General features: G+C 30.7%; 1 protein-coding gene across 1 annotated transcript in view; it reads right to left on the minus strand.

The window, feature by feature from the left end:
• The window catches only part of LOC140447197 (uncharacterized), a 173731-nt gene that overhangs the window by 89367 nt on the left and 63711 nt on the right, over nt 1–20653 (minus strand). The window contains exons 2-3 of the mRNA XM_072539710.1: nt 10902–11110; nt 8182–8314 (exon numbers count right to left, since the gene is read on the minus strand). Coding sequence (XP_072395811.1) covers nt 8182–8314; nt 10902–11110 — 342 coding nt within the window. The remainder of the gene's footprint in view (nt 1–8181; nt 8315–10901; nt 11111–20653) is intronic.

The raw sequence follows: 20653 nt of genomic DNA on the forward strand, positions 1-20653 counted from the left end.
TATCACTATCAAAACGTACTAATATTGTACTTTAAATTTTATGAGGTATTCCCTATACCTAAAGTTATCAGTTTTCTAGATATTTTTCAATCAAAGTATTAATTTGGTAGATATTATAACGTTTACCAATAACTATTGTGAGTTAGCCATGATTGATTTGTCAGGAACTGACAGTTTGACATTATTGTTTATTAATTCAGTATTGGGGTACACCGAGAATTAGCAACAATGATTATTTAGTAATTTAGTAATTAACTAGTTATCAAATCCTGGTCAGTTCCACATTGGAAATATAAATAAATAAGTGATTTTTTTTAATTTACAAAAATGTGATGAGTTTATTTAGCCCAGTCTGGTTATACAAAAATCATCGATTTCACGGCAAAATGTTTCGCAGATATCTGAAGCTTTTAAGACATAGGTGGGGATTACTAGATGACGAATAGATAAAAAGATACTCCTATTTTTACCTTGCGTTTTTTTTTAAACAATAATTTATGGTCAGAATTTGATTTTTTATCTATAAGTTTTTTCCTTATAATTTAAATGGACAATATTTATACCATTTTCTTATATCAAGAATATCTTTATTTTCCCGTTTTTTCAAATAAAATTGATAAATAATTAACGGAGATATTTGCAAAAAAGCAGTTTTTTTGCACTAATTTATAAATTTAATTAATTTTTTTATTAACACAATAAAATGCATTTCAACATTGAGGAATTACCGTCTTTTAAATTTTTGCGAAATTTTCCCCCGATTGGTTAAATAGTTTAAAAGTTATTCAATTTGTTTATCCCTGGGACTAATTATTTAAACCATTGAGCTTGCCCTATGAATGATGCTAGGTACATTTAACAGATTTCATAGGATTCTTTAAGACTTATACTATCTCAAAAGTTAAATGAATATTGAGTTTTCATTGAAATTATTTACAAAATAAACGTCTGAAAAAGAGGTATGTTTTTTACTTATAAACAATTATAATAACTTCTATATTTTTCAAGCTACAGACTTGTACGTACAACCATTAGATAGCTGGTAAAAAAACTCACATTTAACAAAAAAAATAAACCTTCTATGAACAATAGGAACGAAGTTAGCGACAATTTTTTTGTTAATTATATCTCCATTGTTTATAAACATTAAGAAGTAAAATTTGCACAAATTTTGAATGAAAATCTAAACTTTATATTGAATTTTATGGCTATAAAATTCATCCAATTTTTCGAAACTTAAAACCTTTCGAAACGAAGTTACTTTCGAAAGATCGACATAGGAAAGTGGAGGGGAACTGTTTTAGCTCCTCGCTGCAAAATTTAATATTATGGTTACAGATTTATCATTTAAAAGCTTCAACAGTTCTGTAGGAATTTCATCAGGTCCATTTGCTTTTCCATTTTTAGCGTTTCTTATTGCGTATTCTACTTCTTCTTTCAATATGTCTGGCCCAGTTGCATTGATTATCTGAGTTAAGTTGTTTCTATCGTCTTTAAATAATTCATTTAGGTATTCTGTCCATCTTTTTATTTTATTCTCTAGATCTACAATAAGATTTTCATCTTTGTCTTTAAGTTTACCTATTTGGCATTTCTTTATGCTTCCTGTTATCTCTTTTACTTTTTTTGTGCATATTGAACGCATCGTACTTTTTCTCATAGGTTTCCATTTCTTCACATTGTTCTTTAATCCACTCCTCTTTGGCTTCTTTTATTCTCTTTTTTATGTGTTTATTTATTTCTTTGTATTTGTCTGGGTAATTCTTCATCTTTCTTCTTTGTTCCATCAAGTCTAGTATATCTTGTGTCTCCACCCCTTATTCTTTGTTGTTGTTTTTGTAAGATGTTTCTTTCCTGCTGTTTGTATAGCTGTATTTATGTACTTTAATTTTTGGTTAACGTTGTTTGTATCGTTAATTTGTTGCTGCACTGAACGGAGGTTTTCATTTATTTCTTCTCCTGTTTCTTGTCGTATATTTTTGTTTCTAAGTTTATTTAAATCTAGTGCCTTTCTGTGTGGTCTTCTAATCTTTTTTAGTCTCGCCTCTATCACAGTAACTACCGGGTTATGATCTGAGCCTATATCAGCTCCTGGGTACGTCTTAGTACATTTAACAGCATTATGATACCTCCTTGCTATCATAATGTAGTCTATTTGATTTCTCACTATTTTTTCTTTGGTATGTTGTGGAGATGTCCATGTATATAACCGTCGAGGAGATAATTTGAAAAAGGAATTTGTTATTACGAAGTCTTCACTTTGGCAAAATTGAATCAATCGATCTCCTCTGTCATTTCTGTTTCCAAGCCCATATTTTCCTACTTGTTCTCCTACCTTACCTTGACCCACCTTGGCATTAAGATCGCCCATTAATATGTTAATGTACGGAAAGACTTAATTCACTTCACTTAATAAGTGAAGACAAACAACCTGCAACAAAAAGGTTCAGACCTGACAGTGAAGTCGAATAAATGATCCAAATTTTAACTTTTAAACCAATGTATGTAAAGAAAATAAAAAAAGTAAAGTTCAATAAACATTGCAAAATTTAATAAGGCCAGTGATGAAAAAATCGACTTATTTTATCAAAGCAGTAAGACAGATTAGATTAATATTGTATATCATATTTGTAAGAAAAACAGAATAAAAATCAATATTGTTAATTATAAAAATACAAACAATTATAATTAATATAAGGAATATAATAATATAATGTGTAAAAAATTACCTGAAATTTAATTTATAAAATATATAAGTATTATTACATCATTGATATAAAATGAAAAAACATATGTTGATTTTCCGGGATTTTCCGAGATTTATGGGGGGTCAAAATTATGTCATCATTATTAATACTGCGACAGACTATTCGAGCAAATTAAAAAAAAGTAAGTATTTAGGGTGAATTTCAAATGGACTCAATTTTTCCGAGTTTTCCCATATTTTCCGGCCAGTGAAAATTATGTAGTTATTCATATTTCGACGAGCTACCCCAGAATAAAAAAGGAGGCTTGCAGCTGCAAAGGAAGCCGAGATAATGTAAATTTTTCCTACGTGTTGCAATTTGAAGTTCCGATGCCGAAAAAAAACGGAGCTGAAACAGATATCCTCTCCACTTTCCTATGTTTCGAAAGTCCTATCTTTCGAAAGTACTGTCGTTTCGAAAAATTAGATAAATTTTATAGCTATAAGTTTCAATATAAAGTTTAGATTTTCATTCAAAATTTGTGCAAATTTTACTTCTTAATGTTTATAAACAATGGAGATATGATTTTTTTAAAAATAGTCACTAACTTCGTTCCTATTGGTCATAGAAGGTTTTTTATTTTTTAATGTGAGCTTTTTTACCAGCTATCCAATGGTTGTACGTACAAGTCTGTAGCTTGAAAAATATAGAAGTTATTACAATTGTTTATAAGTAAAAACATACCCCTTTTTCAAACGTTTATTTTGTAAATAATTTCGATGAAAACTCAATATGCATTTAACTTCTGAGATAGTCTAAGTCTTAAAGAACCCTATGAAATTTGCTGAATGTGTCTAGCATCATGCATAGGGCAAGCTCAATAGTTTAAATAATTAGCCTCGGGGATAAACAAATTAAATAACTCATAAAATATTTGACTGATCGGGGGGAAATTTCGCACAAATCTAAAAGATGGTAATTCCTTGATGTTTAAATGTATTAGTACCATTTTATTTTGTTATTAAAAAAATTAATAAAATTTATAAATTAGTGCAAAAGAACTGCTTTTTTTGCAAATATCTCCGTAAGTTATTTATCAATTTTAATTAAAAAAACGGGAAAATAAAGATATTCTTGACATAAAAAAATGACATAAATATTGTTTATTTAAAATATAAGGGAAAAAATTTATAGACAAAAAATCAAATTGTGACCATAAATTATTGCTTAAAAAAAAACTCAAGGTAAAACTAGGAGTATCTTTTCATCTATTCATCATCTAGTATCCCCCACCTATGTCTTAAAAGCTTCAGATATCTGCGAAACATTTTTCCACCTTTTTTTTACCAGACTGGGCTAATTGTTTTCAAGTATGTTATTATTTGATTGCTTTTTAATCACTTCATATTAACATTTATTTGTTCAATTGGAGAGCCGGTCGAACGGTGATAAGAAACATTTAATGTTCTTTTTGTTTGGAGTCTCGATATGAACTAAATGAATTTAAATAATATCTTTTTGTGGTTTAATCCCGAAATTATGGTTTTTAACAGTTTAAGAACCAATTCAAAGTTATTCACTTGGTTTTTTGTAGATTTTAAAATATAAAATATATCAAAGTTTTTGTCGCTTAATAAATGTACCAAAAAATTATGTTTCCGAAAGTAACAGCAGCAACGTAAATCAAAGGCAAATTGTGATAAGGCCACTAAACGATACGCTGCGGTCAAATTCTGAATATACATACACAAAATGTTTGCTTTTACTGAAACCGCAGCAATAGTGAAAATAAACAGAAATGGACATGCGGTTGCAGAATACAGGACTCCAATAGCTCTAAAAGCTTCTGTTTTTGTTTGGAGATTTGAAAGATAAAAATTGTATTAAAAACTATTGAAGTTTTTTAATCTATTTTTCAGATGTGTGTGGTTTTTTTTTGTTTTCGACAGGTTATGATTTATATTGGTTTCAATAGAGTTTATAGAGTTCCAAAACAGAGTATAGGAGTTAAAATGATAAAAATATTTGAAAAACGTCAATTAACAGTCAAAGTTAAAGTACACGTTATACTTGACGGATCCTGATAAATTATGAAATTTAAAGGATAAAAGCAATCATACAATTTTTATACTATGCTAACATACAGTATTTGTTTCGTTGTGAATTTACGGAGTAACATCTGTAACTATATATTTTGTAATTAATACAGTATTATTAATTAAACTTACCGTTTGAAGAACAAAATATGATTGAAATGTCAAATGGTGGTAGTTTAGATTTCTTTCCTAGATGGCGTCGTTAGTCTACTAAACAAACGGTGTGACTTATATACAGGGTGGTCCTTAAGTAATTGTACAAAAAGAAACCGTAGATTCTACACTTTAAAATATTACGATTTAAGCCAAATTACTTTAATAAAATGTAGATATTAAGAAAGATACAGGGTGTTAAAGTGGAAATTTAAAATTTTAATTTTCGCTATAACTTTTATGTTTGTGAACAATTATGTATCAAAATTCATAACTGGGTACTATTAAACAGCATTAATTATAATTTGATGCATGCTTTAATGTAGCTGATAGAGGGCGCCACATATGCCACATATGTGGCAAACATTTGTACTTAACTTTTTTGGTCTTTAAGTTACCGGTGTTTGTGATATAAAATATTAAAGATACATTATTTTAACAAAAAAAAAGGTATACCTGTTAATAATTTCAAAACTCAACAGTTTTCCAGATAATCGTATTTTACAAATCAACTACATAATTCAGATTTAACGCAATTACCCCAAGCAATGAAAGAAAATTAGTCAAAAACATCAATACTTCTGAATTTTGGTATAAAATGCCTTTAATAGTTAACGAAATAATAAATAAAATAAATATATTAGCAGGATAGAATAGTAGGATTTGACAAAATAACAGAATAATTGGATTGTACATCAAACATGTTACGTTTTGTATTAAATTAAAGTCATAATCAAAATATTTTATTTATAAACCAAATTAAGAAATACTTAAACTAAATAACATTAAACTTTTTGTCAAAGTAAGTGTTCGATATGTCCACCATTTTCTTTAACTCATTTGTCAATACATTCCATAAAAGATCGTCCCATATCAAACAGCATCATTGGTTCTAAAGAAAATGCTGCAGTATTTATAATAAGTATTATTCTTATATAAGTATTCTCTTGGGATTTTTATGCATTAAGTAATTATATTAATATCTCACCACATGACCGAGTAATATGACTACCACGAACAATCCAACGTTCAGGAAAGTTGTATATAAGGATGTTCTCACTGCCCTCTCTCTATAATGTGGTGGTGTACCATTTTGCATAAACCACATATTTCGCCTTAAGTTTGATGACAATTCTTCTAATAAATCAAATAAAATCATTTTATAAAAAATGTAAATAAATCTCACCATTTAAATTACAAGGTAATTCGCATGTCCGTAAAAAATAATTACCAATTGTTTCAAACCATACGTTTATTTAAAATTCATGTTTAAAATGCATATCGTATGGTTTGTTACCATTTGTAATTATTTTTTATGGACATGCGAATTACCTTGTAATTTGAATGGTGAGATTTATTTACATTTTTTATAAAATGATTTTATTGATTGGTACACCACCACATTGTAGAGAAAAGTGCAGTGAGAACATAATTAAATACAACTTTCCTGAACGTTGGATTGCTCGTGGTAGCGTTGATATTCAATCAACGGTGGTAGTCATATTCCTTGGTCATGTGGTGAGATATTAATATAATTATTTCATTTATAAAATTTTCAAACGATTACTTTATTATTATATTATGTTTTTTATATATTATACTTTTAATACTTATTATAAATACTGCAGCAGTTTCTTTAGAACCAATGATGCTATTTAATATGAGACGATCTTTTATGGAATGTATTGACAAATGAATTAAAGAAAATGGTGGACATATTGAACACTTATTTTGACAAAAAGTTTAATGTTATTAAGTTTAACTATTTCTTAATTTGGTTTATTAATAAAATATTTTGATTATGACTTTAATTTAATACAAAACGTAAAATGTTTGATTTAAAATCCAATTATTCTGTTATTTTGTCAAATCCTACTATTCTATCCTGCTAATATTTTTATTTTATTTAATATTTCGTTAACTATCAACTTTATTGAAGGCATTTTATACCAAAATTCAAAAGTATTGATGTTTTTGTTTAATTTTCTTTCATTGCCTGGAGTAAGTGCGGTAAATCTGAATTATGTAGTTGATTTGTAAAATGCGATTATCTCGAAAACTGTTGAGTTTTAAAGTTATTAACAAGTATACCTTTTTTTAGGCACAATAATATATCTTTAATATCTTTCATCACAAACACCGGTAACTTAAAAAGCAAAAAAGTTAAGTGCAAATGTATGCCACATATGTGGCATATGTGGCGCCCTCTAACAGCTACATTAAAGTATGTATCAGATTATAATTTCTGATGATCAGTAGTACCCAGTTATAAATTTTTATACACAAATATTTGCAATTGTTATACACAAAGCAATTTGACTTAAATCGCAATATTTAAAGTGTAGAATCTATGGTTTCTTTTTGTACAATTACTTAAGCACCACCCTGTAGATCTATTGTTCATAAATTTTAAAGTTTATTGCGTTGCCGCATTTATTCGTGCTGTGATATCGATATCACAAATATATCTACAATTTCCCTTATAAAACACCACTCGAAATTTACATAACTTTTGTCCATAAATACTGAAATAGTCATAATCCTTTTTATTTTTTAAGTTTGCCTTGATGAAAGGACACCTTTATGTAAATTACTAGAAAAGGTAAAAAATAGAGGCGACGAAAATAATCGTTAAACTTTAATTGCATATGTTAATGTCACAATTGTACCAATTAAACAGCAGAAAAGTGGAAAATGTTTTTATAGTGGAAAGCGCTAATCCAAATGTGACATGACAATACCCTAAAGAAGAAAACAGACATCAGCTTGTTCTACGTATTTAAAAGCAGATTAGTAAGAGAGTTTAACTACACAGAAATTTACTTGTTTAGTAAGTGTTTTTATGAGTATTTAGTCAGGTGTGCCTTTTAAAAGCCGTGTTAATTAATTAGTCTGATGTTTTGGTAAGTAGATATTTCGCTTGCACCACTGCAACTATCACAAGAGATGTTTTAGAGTTTTATAATTTTCGTGATGGGTTTTGCATTTAGTTTTCCAGTTACAGTTACATATATACATAGACAAAGTCTTACTCTTAGTTAAATGAGTTTCAGGAAAACCAACTTTAATACTACTGATATTACGGTAGATTATAAAAAAGTTTCTGTTTTTTCTAACAAAACTATGATCTTCTTAGTTCTTCCTAAAGCTTTTTAAATAAACCTAACAGCAAACCGTTACTTAATACAAACTTTAAAATTGCTGAAAATTTAGATTAATTTAAAAAAAGTTAAATCAATACTTACGTACAACTACCATGGTCTTCCGATCGAACCCTGTAGAAAATGGAGCATCGGTAGTAACTTCACAGCTGAAGTTTCCAGAGATATTAAAGTCAATATCTCTCAATAAAACTTGTGTCGAATTCGAATTCTTTTCCTGCACAAAACAAAAGAACACTTTAAACGATTTCGAAGTGTACGAGGTCAGCGCCAACAGTATTCTCGTTCGATACAATTTAGATATGAAAGAAATATGATAGCTTCTTGCGAAAACTCTTTTAAGGAATATGAGCGCTTTTATTTGCTGGTGGAGTGTTAGTGCCTCCTTTGATATAAATTGAAAAGGATGCGAAAAAAAGAATAACTTTCGTTCGTAGTGAAAAAGGATAACTTATCGTAGTGAAAACGATAGATCATTTTCAAATAGGTTAAGTTACTTTTTACCGACATATACCTACTTTTTTAAAAGTAATATAAAGAGCAGTTAGTAAGCTAGAAAGTAAGTAAATAGAATAAATAAATAAACGACGATAAGACAATAATGGAAAGATGGAGGGAACATTTCCAGCTGATACTGAATGGAAATCACGCGAATACAATGGAGAAGGAAAGCCACAACAAGAGAGTATCCATGACAAACACGGAAAATCCAGAAACTATAGAAAAAGAAGAACTGGAAAAAGCAATAAAAAAGATAAATATTGAAAAATCATTAGGAAGCGATGAAGTAGCACCAAAAATGATAAAATATATAGGAGTAAAAGCAAAAGAAAAATTGTTATACATTTATAACCTAATATGGAAGAGAAAAGTAATACCCAGAGAATGGACAAATGCAGTAATTATACCTATATACAAAAAAGGAAACACAAGAGACTGTAAGAACTATAGAGGTATATCACTACTATGTGTAGCAGCAAAAGTATACGAAACCATAATAGAAAGGAAAATCAACAAAGAAATATAACATAAATTAAAGACGTACGAAGTGGATTCAGGAAAGGACACAACACACAAGACCATATATTCACCAATGCAACAAGTAATAGAAAAAGCTTTAAAGAAAAATAAAGAAATATATCTGAGCTTTATAGACATGGAAAAAGCATTCCACCGAGTCAAAAGAAAATATATATTGGAAAGCCTAAAGAAGAAGCAAGTAAGTGAAGAACTGATAGAAGCAACAAAGAGTATATACATGAAAACAACAAATATAGTAAGTATGTTAAATATACAGTCATAACCATTTGAAACAACTTAAGGAGTTAGACAAGGGGGAAGTCTCAGGCCAGTGCTATTCATAAATGTAATAGATGAGATAGTAAGAGAATGTAAGAAAACATTCAAGAAATACTACATCGGTTGGAACAGAATGCAAATGATAAACGCTGAGATGTGTATATTTGCAGACGACATAGTATTAATTGCGGAAACTGCAGAAAAGCTGAAATACAACTTAGAGAAATGGAACCTAGAAGCACGCAAATACAACTTAAACGTAAACAAAGAGAAGACTCAGATAATGAAAATATCAAGGAAACAAGGGACGGAAGATCAAATAGAAGTAATGATAGACCAAAAAAAATAATACAGACAAATTCATACACATACTTAGGAACAGTAATCAACAACAAAGGAGACATCGAGGACGATCTTAACAACAGAATGGAAAACACAGGAAAACTATTCCAAGCACTAAATAGAGGATTCCTTAATAACAAAGAAATATCAACAAAGACCAAGATGACAATATACAAAACAATATATAGACCTACAGTGATATATGGAGCAGAAAATTGCAGCAAGCATAAAGGCAAGAGGTGTCGCGTCAGTCACGCACGGAGCGAATAATAAGGGGCCTATAATACAGAGTATCGAATGCTTTTTCGATATCAAACGAAACAGTTATTACGTCTTGTTTACACTGGAAGGCGTTGATCATTGATATTTAGAGGACTGCTAGATTGGCTGCTGTACTTCGATGTAATCTAAAACCCAATTGTGCCAAATTTATTATTTTATATTTTTCTAGGTATCACAGTAGTCTTCTATTGATATTTTTCTCCATAAGTTTGCACACTGTACATGTGGGAGAAATTGGTCTGTAGGAATTTGGATAAGTTGAAATTTTGTCTTGTTTTTAACCAGGAATAATTATGGATTTTTGTCATAAATTTGGAAATAATTTTTTGGTCAATATTAAATTGTGAATTTCAAACAGTTTATCTAGAATAGGCCTGCAGCCTGGACCTGCAGCTGAATTTTTGCAACAGTACAATGTGCAACTTTGCTTATAACATTTAAGAAATCTAAGTAACGTCATTTGAAACAAAATACTTTAAAATCTTAACGTTCAAAATTCGAAAAAGATTGCCTTTTAATATAATTGTTCACAAAGCCTCAAAATATGGTACTAAAAAGCGTTGGAGGGGAAAGAAGCTGTTAACTGAATCTCTGGTTCTTGTTTATGGTTTTTGACATTTCTTTTTTAATTTTTATATACTTTTTGCGTGAATTACGAATATGTTTTATTTGTAAAAGGGACTAACTTTGTTCCAAATTGTCCCAAGACAACTTTTTATTTTTAATTTTGTTTTAAAAAAGTATTATTTGTTTTGTAAACGTTTAGAAAAATAAAGTTTTGAAGTTTGAACCAGCATTTGTGAGTTTTAAATAAATATACGTTGAAAACAGAGACCTTTTGGCGCTACCTTCGTAGATAATTTTAGCAGAATAATACTTACATCGACATTGATACCCTTGAAAGGAAATGTCTTTATATTGGGGTATTCACTAGGGGTATATCTGTAGAATTCATAACGTCCTCTATACCACTTTACTGAATATAGAATGTCTTTTTCTAAATCGTAGGAACAGTGAAGCGTGGAATGATTGTAGCGCTGCACTACATTCGGCTCGATTGTCAGAAGGACATTTTTTAAACTGAGTATATCTGGAACAAAATAATCATATTAGTTTATGCATATATACATACTATTTATTTTTATTTATATTTTATTCAATAATTGAAGGGTAATAGTCTAAAAGGAGAATGTTTAATATCCATAGTTTCCCAAAAATCAAAAATTTATATACCAAATCTAAATTTTTTATTCTTGGTGACAGGAGAGTAAAGTAATATGTTTTTCTGACTATTTCACAAAACTATTTTTAACTGATAAAATTATGATAGATCGGTCACGAATGTTTCTGGTAATTCTATTGTTGTAAGTTTGACAAACGTCATTGAGGCGTAATCAATTTTGGAGAGATATAATGAATCCAGACGAAAAATAAACATTTGGACGCCAGTTAGGTGAAGCAATCAAAAAATTGGTTTCGGAAAATGTCCCATTGAACACGAAGAGGTCCAGGAGCTCTACTTGGACCCAATTTTCGGAGTTCCTACGGATAAGAAATTTTACGCTTGAAAGATGTACTACCATAACGGAACTAGCAAAAATTCTCGAAGAGTATGCCTTTAATATGAAAAAGGCAATGGAGAATGGAGAGTGTCGAAAAATGGGAGAGACCTATGTCCAGCAGTGGACAGAAGAGGTTGCATGATGATGTTGAACGGCGAAGACTAGAAAGAGTCGTTTGTAAAGTCAAGGTGAAATACTACAGCAAAAATAGTACAAGAAAAATAGAGTACGGCATAAAAATCGACCATTTCACAGATAAATCTTTCAAATGTGCAAGATTGGCCATAGAAACCAAGCGAAGGCAGCTTCAATATGTTTAAGAAAAAGGAAAACGCAGTTTAAAAGCATTATCTACCAAAGAACTATTCCAAATCATCCAAAGCTACGACGAGGAAACTCCGATGGAGCACAAAAAAAGTTTTTTTACCTTTGCTCAAAAACTGTCTACTTTGAATCAAACCCGTATCTAAATAGACAAAAATGTCAGCTGAGAAAATTGGAATAGATACAAAAATCATAAATAACAAACCATTATCATCGATCTTTAGCTATGTCATCCTTGGTCAAACAAGGTGTTTCTGAATAGGAGTTAATTAATTTAATAGGTCACTCAAATGCAGCTCGCTTAAACCATATATGCAGCTAAATTCCAGTCACCACCAGAAGTTGATCGAAAATCGCTGAATCACAAATGAAGCTGGACCTTCCCTGAAGTTGGTGCTACAAGTCAATAATACACAAAATCATGCTTTGGTAGAAAAGAATGGACCAACTACCATAGCTTTTAATAATTCTACATTTATTACTGTTAACCAGAGGTGTCGAATCGGGTTTATGTCTTAGCGTAGTAATAAAAAAAAATAATAAATAAAAAAAAATAAAGTATAAAAAAAAATTAAAAAAAGGTACAAAAAACAAAAAAAGCAAAAACCGAGTAAACTAGTAAGTTTCTAACATTTCATGTTTTAACTGTCAATACAATAAAACAGTTTTAAATGTAAATACTAAATCGTTTGTAAAGAGAGAACTCAAAACATATCAACTGGCCAGTTGGTTGTTAAAACCAGTGCCAATAAAACATACACACACAATCATCATCATCATTGGTGCTACAGCCCTATAAAAGAGCCTCGACCTTCCCAAGTCTATTACGCCAGTCAGTTCTATCAATTGCCAACTGTTGCCAGTTTGCTGCGCCTATTTGTCTACCATCATCATCTACACCATCCCTCCATCTGAGTTTTGGCCTACCCCTACTTCTACTTCCCACAGGTTGTGACATAAGGATTCTTCTAGGAGGGTTGTTCTGCTGTGATCTTGCCAGATGTCCTGCTCATCTTAGTCTGCCTAGTTTTATAAAGGATACTACGTCTTTACCACCAAATATATGTTTATATCTGTGATATATCTCGTAGTTGTACCTCCTTCTCCAAACACCATTTTCACAGATCCCACCGAATATTCTTCTCAGGATCCTTCGTTCAAATATAAGCAGGAGATTTTCATCTGCCTTGGAAATGGTCCAAGTCTCCGACCTATATGTCAACACTGGTTGTATAAGCGTTTTGTATATGGTTATTTTTGTTTTTTGGCTTAAGTTTCTGCTTCTCATATGTCTACTCAGTTCAAAATAGCATTTGTTTGCTAGAATTATTCTTCGGTTGATTTCTTCCGTCATGACGTTCTCCTTGGTGATCAGGGTAGTCCACCACTTCAAAGGTATATTTATCAACCGTGAATTAGTTCCGATGTTTCTGGCTCTATTGTTGGGTGTTGATGCCATTATCTTAGTTTTCTCCTCATTTTTTGAGGCGTTTGATAAGGTGGTATACATTTCTTCTAGCTTACACACACAATACTGTTAACAAATAGACAGAGATTATGTTTCGTTGATATGGTGCATTAATTGTCTCGTGCAATAGTCTTGTCGATCGAGAGAAAATTATTCACCGGCAAATATTTCTTCTGGTTTTTTTTAAGTTTGTTACCTTTTGGTAATTTTCGCTTATGAAATTTTAACAAAATCACTGGACTGACGTCTCGTGATTTACCTGTCAAAAATGAATTCGAGAAAATTGCCAGGCAAGAAACTTTCATATCAGTCAAAAATATCGCCAGCAAAATTTTCTCTCATACGGTAAAAAAATTTGTTGGTTAGACATTACAAAATTTCGAAATTAAATTTATATTAAATGTAATATAAACGTTTACAACTCTCACGGTATTGATTTTTTTAACGTAGGGAATATACATAAAATGTACTTTAGTAACTACAAATATTACATACATACAGTGTGTAAAAGCCAAATGGAATAAATTCATTACTTAGGTTACTGTACATATTTATAAAAAATCCCGAAACACGTCAAATTTAAATTATAACTTGACATTCTTTAACGTGAAAATGCAACATCTACCTTCAACCCCCTTAAAATGAGAGGTACAACCCCCAATTTTTAAAATAGAAAGTATAGGCTTGTGATATATCGTTTGAAAGGTCTTTTCATTCTCCATTCAAAAATGTTGTCGGTTTTAAGTTTATTAAGATTAATTAAGATAAAATAAATTAAAATCATGTGGTTGCCGAAAATCGCTAAAATATACTCAAAACTTATTTCCCGTTTTATTTTCCCGTTTAGGTAATGAGAAAGTGAACAAAAACCATAGTAATGTGGTTTTTAGATGGTAACTATTAAAAAACTTTAAAGAATTTCCGTGGCAACGTTATTTTAACACGCATTAGTAAATTGTTTTATTTAAGTTGTCAGTATTATAATTTAAGTAAAAAGTTCGTTCAATTCAATTCTGAAAATGGTTAGATTAACGGAAATGCATAAAATAACAGTTTTACAAATGATTGGTTACGGAGATAATACCCGAACACAACAGGAAGTAACTCGCCTATTTCATGAAAAATTTCCTAATTTACCGCCTATATCCCAAGGAACAATAAGTAAAATAGAGAAGCAGTTTCGCGAGTTGGGTCATGTAAGGCAGATAAAAAAAGCAGCTGCCAATGTACTGAGTGATGAACTCAAATTAGATGTGTTGCTTGAGTTTCAGGAAAATCCACATACATCGAGTAGACAGGCATCCACTACATTCAATGCTAGCCATACATCGATAGTAAACATATTAAAAGAAAATAAATTGCATCACTATAAGATGATACCTATTCAGGAGCTCATGGGAGATGATTTTTATAGGAGAATTTTTTTTTTGTGAGCAAATGATGGACATGTTGGATAACAATATTATCCAATTAGAAGACGTTATGTTTTCTGATGAGTGTACTTTTTTACTTAACGGTCATGCTAATCGGCAAAATTGCCGCTACTGGGCCACGAAAAATTATCTCTGGATGATAGAAGAACACATTCAATACCCTCAAAAGGTTAATGTTTGGACAGGGATTGTAGAAAACAATATCATTGGTCCCTTTTTCATTGAGGGCAACTTTAATGGCAACAATTATTTGGCACTACTTCAAAATTATATCATTCCAACGTTGGCAAATTTATATCCTGATCCAGGAAACCCACACACCACATTACCAACTTAATGTCCGGCAGTACCTCGATACAATATTTCCAAATCGGTGGATAGGGAGGCGAGGATCTATTGAATAGCCAGCGCGATCACCTGATCTTACATTATTAGATTTCTTTTTATGGGGATATGTGAAGAGCCATGTGTACAAAACTAAACCTTCTGATTTAAATGACTTAAAAGAACGAATAACGCTTGCGATTAGGTCGATCACGCCTGTTATGTTAAATAATGTTAGAAGATAGTTTTATTTGAGATTAGGATGTTGCCAAGACGTTCGCGGTGAACATTTTGAACATCTACTTCATTAACATTCATAGTTCTTTTTCGTGTTCTACATATTATTACGTTTTGTATTATATTTTAGTTTTTGATTGTATTGTAGCGAATTTCGGTAACCACATGATTTTAATTTATTTTATCTTAATTAATCTTAATAAACTTGAAAGCGACAACATTTTTGAATGGAGAATGAAAAGACCTTTCAAACGATATCTCACAAGCCTATACTTCCTATTTTAAAAATTGGGGGTTGTACCTGTCATTCTAAGGGGGTTGAGGGTAGGGGTTGCATTTTCACGTTAAAGAATGTCAAGTTATAATTTAAATTTGACGTGTTTCGGGATTTTTTATAAATATGTACAGTAACCTAAATAATGAATTTATTCCATTTGGCTTTTATACACTGTATAAAACTATTATAGCTATTGAAAAAAGTGGGTTAACACTGTACAATATCTTGTCTATTCTGGTTTAAGTCTAACTATAAAAAATTTTTACTACTCCTCGTAACTGAAAAAACCGATAATTGTTTTTTGGTTCAATACATCGAAATCAAATTACCGTTTAATAAATATTAACAGACTGCCTAACCCATAGAAAATTATTGAATCGTTTAGTTTACATTGGTTGATTGGTTTATTTTATTTATTTTTTTTTACAATTTTTACTTTTCATATAGATATTAATTGAATCTTTTATTTGACATGAAACCAATTAGTGAATTTGACTTAATGTTTGTTATTATTGGATAATACCATTTATAGCTTTACAAAACTCCCTAGGCTCTCCTAGTTGACCAATTTCAATATTTGAAAGTGTGTTTTACCTTTCAGTAGACTCAGTGCAATTTTGTGTATCAATAGTCGCACACGGTCAATTGCACCGGTCATAAAAATAGTCCTCTGGATGCATTTTGTTAAAATTTCAATAAAACAATCTATTGTGTGTAGTTTTTTTTGACATATTTTGTTTATTCAAAATGTTTATTTACGAAGCACAAAAAATAGTTCACAATTTTTGTAATAGTTTGATTTATTCTCTTTTTACTAAACAAATTACAATTAATAAATATAAGGTTGAATGCTCGAATAAATGAACTTTGATCAAATAAAAGGCATATATCGAGCACAGTTTAATTTAATCTTGCCCAAGTACTTTCGATCCCTAGATCATCTTCAGGGGCATTTCGTCAATTGCGGCCTATCCGACAAGAATAAAATGTCATAAACATACAATTGTACAACACACTACACTACACAAGGACAAACAAACATTTTAAAATTATTGAAGAATAGCTACATTGCGTGCAGAAGCCGGAGACAGAATTCTGTCTCCGGCTTTGATTTTTGTATGCTATGTTTGATACTGCTGGTATTTGCTGCTCAATTCCTATGTGATATACAAATGTAACTGCAAAACAAAATTACAAAAACGGTTCGCTTTTCTAAAAGATTTATCATATTCCCTTGTAGAAGATTATTTAAAACAAGGAATGACCAATACACGCGTCCCAAGAGAAATTAGGAATAATATTCGTAAATTTCTGAATTGCCAAGAAAAACAAGAAACTGCTCAAAAGATAAATGATTTATTAGGCCGATGTGACTTCTGTCCCCGAAAAAAGAACAGAAAGGCTCGAAATAAATGTGAACATTGCCATAAAAGTGTATGCGCCGAACATAGCCTTAGCATTTGTGAAGATTGTAAATGACTTTTTAGACAAAATCCTCCAAAGACTAATTCGGCTACAGTTTATTTGTGTATCATCATCAGTAAGCCATTGTTTTAAAGCATCTAATGTAGGTATCCGTTGCTCTTCGTACATTGTGTAAATTTTTCGTCTTATTAAGTCCTTATCACTTTCGTCAATACATTAAGTAGAACCGGCATCCTTACGCTTCCTTCTTGACTTAATGGGATTTGATGTAATTCTTTTCACTGTGGTTAGAGGTATTTTCGTTAAATCAGATATTTCACTGGCAGCAGTATTAGCAGTAAGTCCTCTTGTAAGTAAAGAACTATATATTGTTTTTACGATTTCTCTAGCGTCAGCAGATAAATGCTTTTTCTTTGCTGGAACACTGGAAGAAGCACCGTCAATGTTTTTCCACGGACGCCACATAATGCTGTTTTATAGGTATAAATAGGTATAACACTGGTAACACTTGTAACACTTTCAACTAAATGAAACAAAATGTATATTTAAAAATTTCTCATCGGTTTTATATACTTTTACAAATTATACAGAATAGATGGAACCTGTATAATTATTCGAGGAAATACTTAACGATCAACAAATTTATTGTTTTCATTAAAAGATCAACCATTGATAGTGAAACTCACTGTTAAAATGTTTACAACTTTATGAAATAAAATGTATTCTAATCGTTTTTATAATTTTATACGATTTTTTAATCGTTTTTATATTACCAGGAATTTATTATACAAACAAGATAACGACACTTCACAGTAGCTTCAATTTTACCTGAATACTTACCTGCTCAACTAAAGTTGACTCAGCTGCGGTCGGATTTTATTCCTTTTTTCGTGAAATAAACTATACAATTCTCGGACTTATGCTAATAATTTTAACTATATTTTGTATGTGCTTTCTATGTACAATAAATCCTACTCCGCCATATAAAGTTTCTTCTTCTTAAGTGAAATTAAGATATTTTACGTCAACGCAGTAATGAAAATGCGAGTTAATTGGAGTAATCCTATAAATTGTATACGGAAAACCACTACCACTATCGTCAGATTTTTTTTATATTTGTGGTGTAGTACCTTATGGTTTCTGTAAAGCGAGCGCGACCGAGTAATAGTTAAGGATGCCTTAACTTCTAATTGGCCTTTTCGGGAAAGTTATTCCTTGGGTACGTATTTTTGCCAGAAGTGACGATATATTCGCAATTTTTTTGTAAGGCAGGTATGGATCGGAAACAAATATACAAAAATTGCGGTAAAACTTACGAAGGAATCAAAAAGATCCAGCGAACGAGCCGCTGCTAACCTACTTTATGGTCAAAACAAACCCTTTAAATGTTATTATGATTAGATATTGAAATATACTATGAGCCAACACAGCCCTCTTGCTATAACCTACAAGAATATGCTTAGGTTTAAGTGGCAAAAAGGTTTTGTTCTTTTTTCGACCATAACTTTTTCTTCCTCCTCCTAAGTGCCTCATCTGTTGAGGTTGGCGATCAATATGGCAAATTTCTCTCTGTTCTGGGCTTGATGAATTAATTTATTTTCTCTTGTGTGGGGTCAATCTCTGATGTCTCGTAGCCACGTTTTTTTCTGTCGTCCTATGTCCCTTTTACCTTCAATCTTGCCATCTTATATTACCTGGAGCTGCTCAAATTCCCTATGGCGCGTTATGTGTCCTAGATATGACGTCTTGACCAGATGAGAGCGTGTGTTCTTTGTTCTCAGTACTTCTTCATTCGTACTTCTGCTGGTCCAGCTTATTCTTAGAATTCGGCGGCACATCCACATTTCAAATGAATTTAATTTGTTGAACTTTTTCTTAGACACTATAAAAAAGTTTGTAGTCTTCATCCAAATTATGAGTTATTTGTTTATTATTAACAAAGCAATATGATAATAAATAGCACTTTAAGATGTATTTTATACAAAAAGAATGACTTCTAGATGCGAAAATTACTTGGCACTTAAATTTCAATGAATATATCAGCAGACTTAAAGAGGCCCTTACATTTTAATATAATTTTTCTGTTCTCCGGCTGCCGTTTTTCATAAAGCTCTCCGGACCTTTAATTTATGGCGTTATTTTAATATTTCAACGGCAGCAGTCATATAAACTACATTGCAGCGTTTGTACACTGTTTACATTAATCACGATTTTTTCTGTGCTCTTTCTCCCTCTCTGTAGAGCACGAGAGTTTAGATATTTATAGGAAAAACTCACGAGAGACCTTCCAACAATAAATTAAAACCAAATATTTTCGACCTGCGTCCAGCGTGAGAGTAAACCCTACAGGGAAAGTAATGCGATAAAAACGGGGATTTAGGTCGTGAAGGGACAACATTTTTGGGTCCCTTTATTCATTTCAGAAAGGTTTACTTGTTTTTGTGCTGTTCTTGTATTTTCGATTGCCCTTCTGGAAGGTTTTGTGAAATATTTAGATCGTACAATCATAAAAAATAAAATAATTTATTAAAGATCATTTATTTTATTAACACGTACATATAGTAAGTACATAATAGCAATTAAAAACAACAAAAAATATAACAATACATAATGCTTATTATAAGACATAGGAACTGCATATGTATGTGTAACTACAGTTTATTTAGAACTATTAAACAGATCGCAACTTTTTTGTCCTGATTTCTATGCAACCAGATACAGGGTGAGTCATGAGGAACTTTACATACTTCTACCATATGTAGAGTCCCTCAGGGAGCATATCATGTGGCCACTAAAAAATGTCAACTCCTCTTCTTTATTAATTAACAGGGTGATTTGTGTAATTGACCATTTATTTCATTTTACTGTAGTGTTTATACGGCTCATTTGATTTTTTTATTTTTGCATGATACAGTACACTACTATCAAGCATTCGACTGGTATTAGCTAAACTAAAAAATTCCAGGACTGGCTTTGGAAAAATTAATTTAGGGATTCGTATTAAATATTACACCCTGTATATATATTTTTTTTAAATGCAATAAGTGATTTTCAAACTACATAAATAGCCAATGAAAATGACATATGCGACAATGTTGTCGCACTTATATTAAATTTTTAGTGAACGATGAAATCTTACCAAAAATAGAACAACCATAATGAAGTATCAAATTATAAGGTAATTAATTTAAACAAATGTTATAAATTTCAAACATTTTAATTGAAATGATAAACTGAGTCACTGCACAACAAAAAACAGTAACTACTAACAATAACGAAGAACAATTAAAAAAAAAACTAAAAATATGTACATAGTTATGATAAACCCATAAATTAGAACTGGAAAAGATACAATAATGATAACTTAAAAAAAAAATAATTCAAAATAGATTTTCGAAATGGAACCCTGCAGCCTGTACACATTTTTGTTGCCGAATTGTTAATTGACGTGTTGAATTACGGATACTCTGGGCATCGTTTCTAATAGTATTACAACAATGTATAATTCTATCAATTAATTGTTATTAATTGTAGGTTATTAATATTCACTGCGTAAACTAGTTGCTTCAATCGTCTCCAAATA

Source organism: Diabrotica undecimpunctata, chromosome 8 (genome assembly GCF_040954645.1).
Source record: "Diabrotica undecimpunctata isolate CICGRU chromosome 8, icDiaUnde3, whole genome shotgun sequence".
In the NCBI taxonomy this organism is placed as follows: domain Eukaryota; kingdom Metazoa; phylum Arthropoda; class Insecta; order Coleoptera; family Chrysomelidae; genus Diabrotica; species Diabrotica undecimpunctata.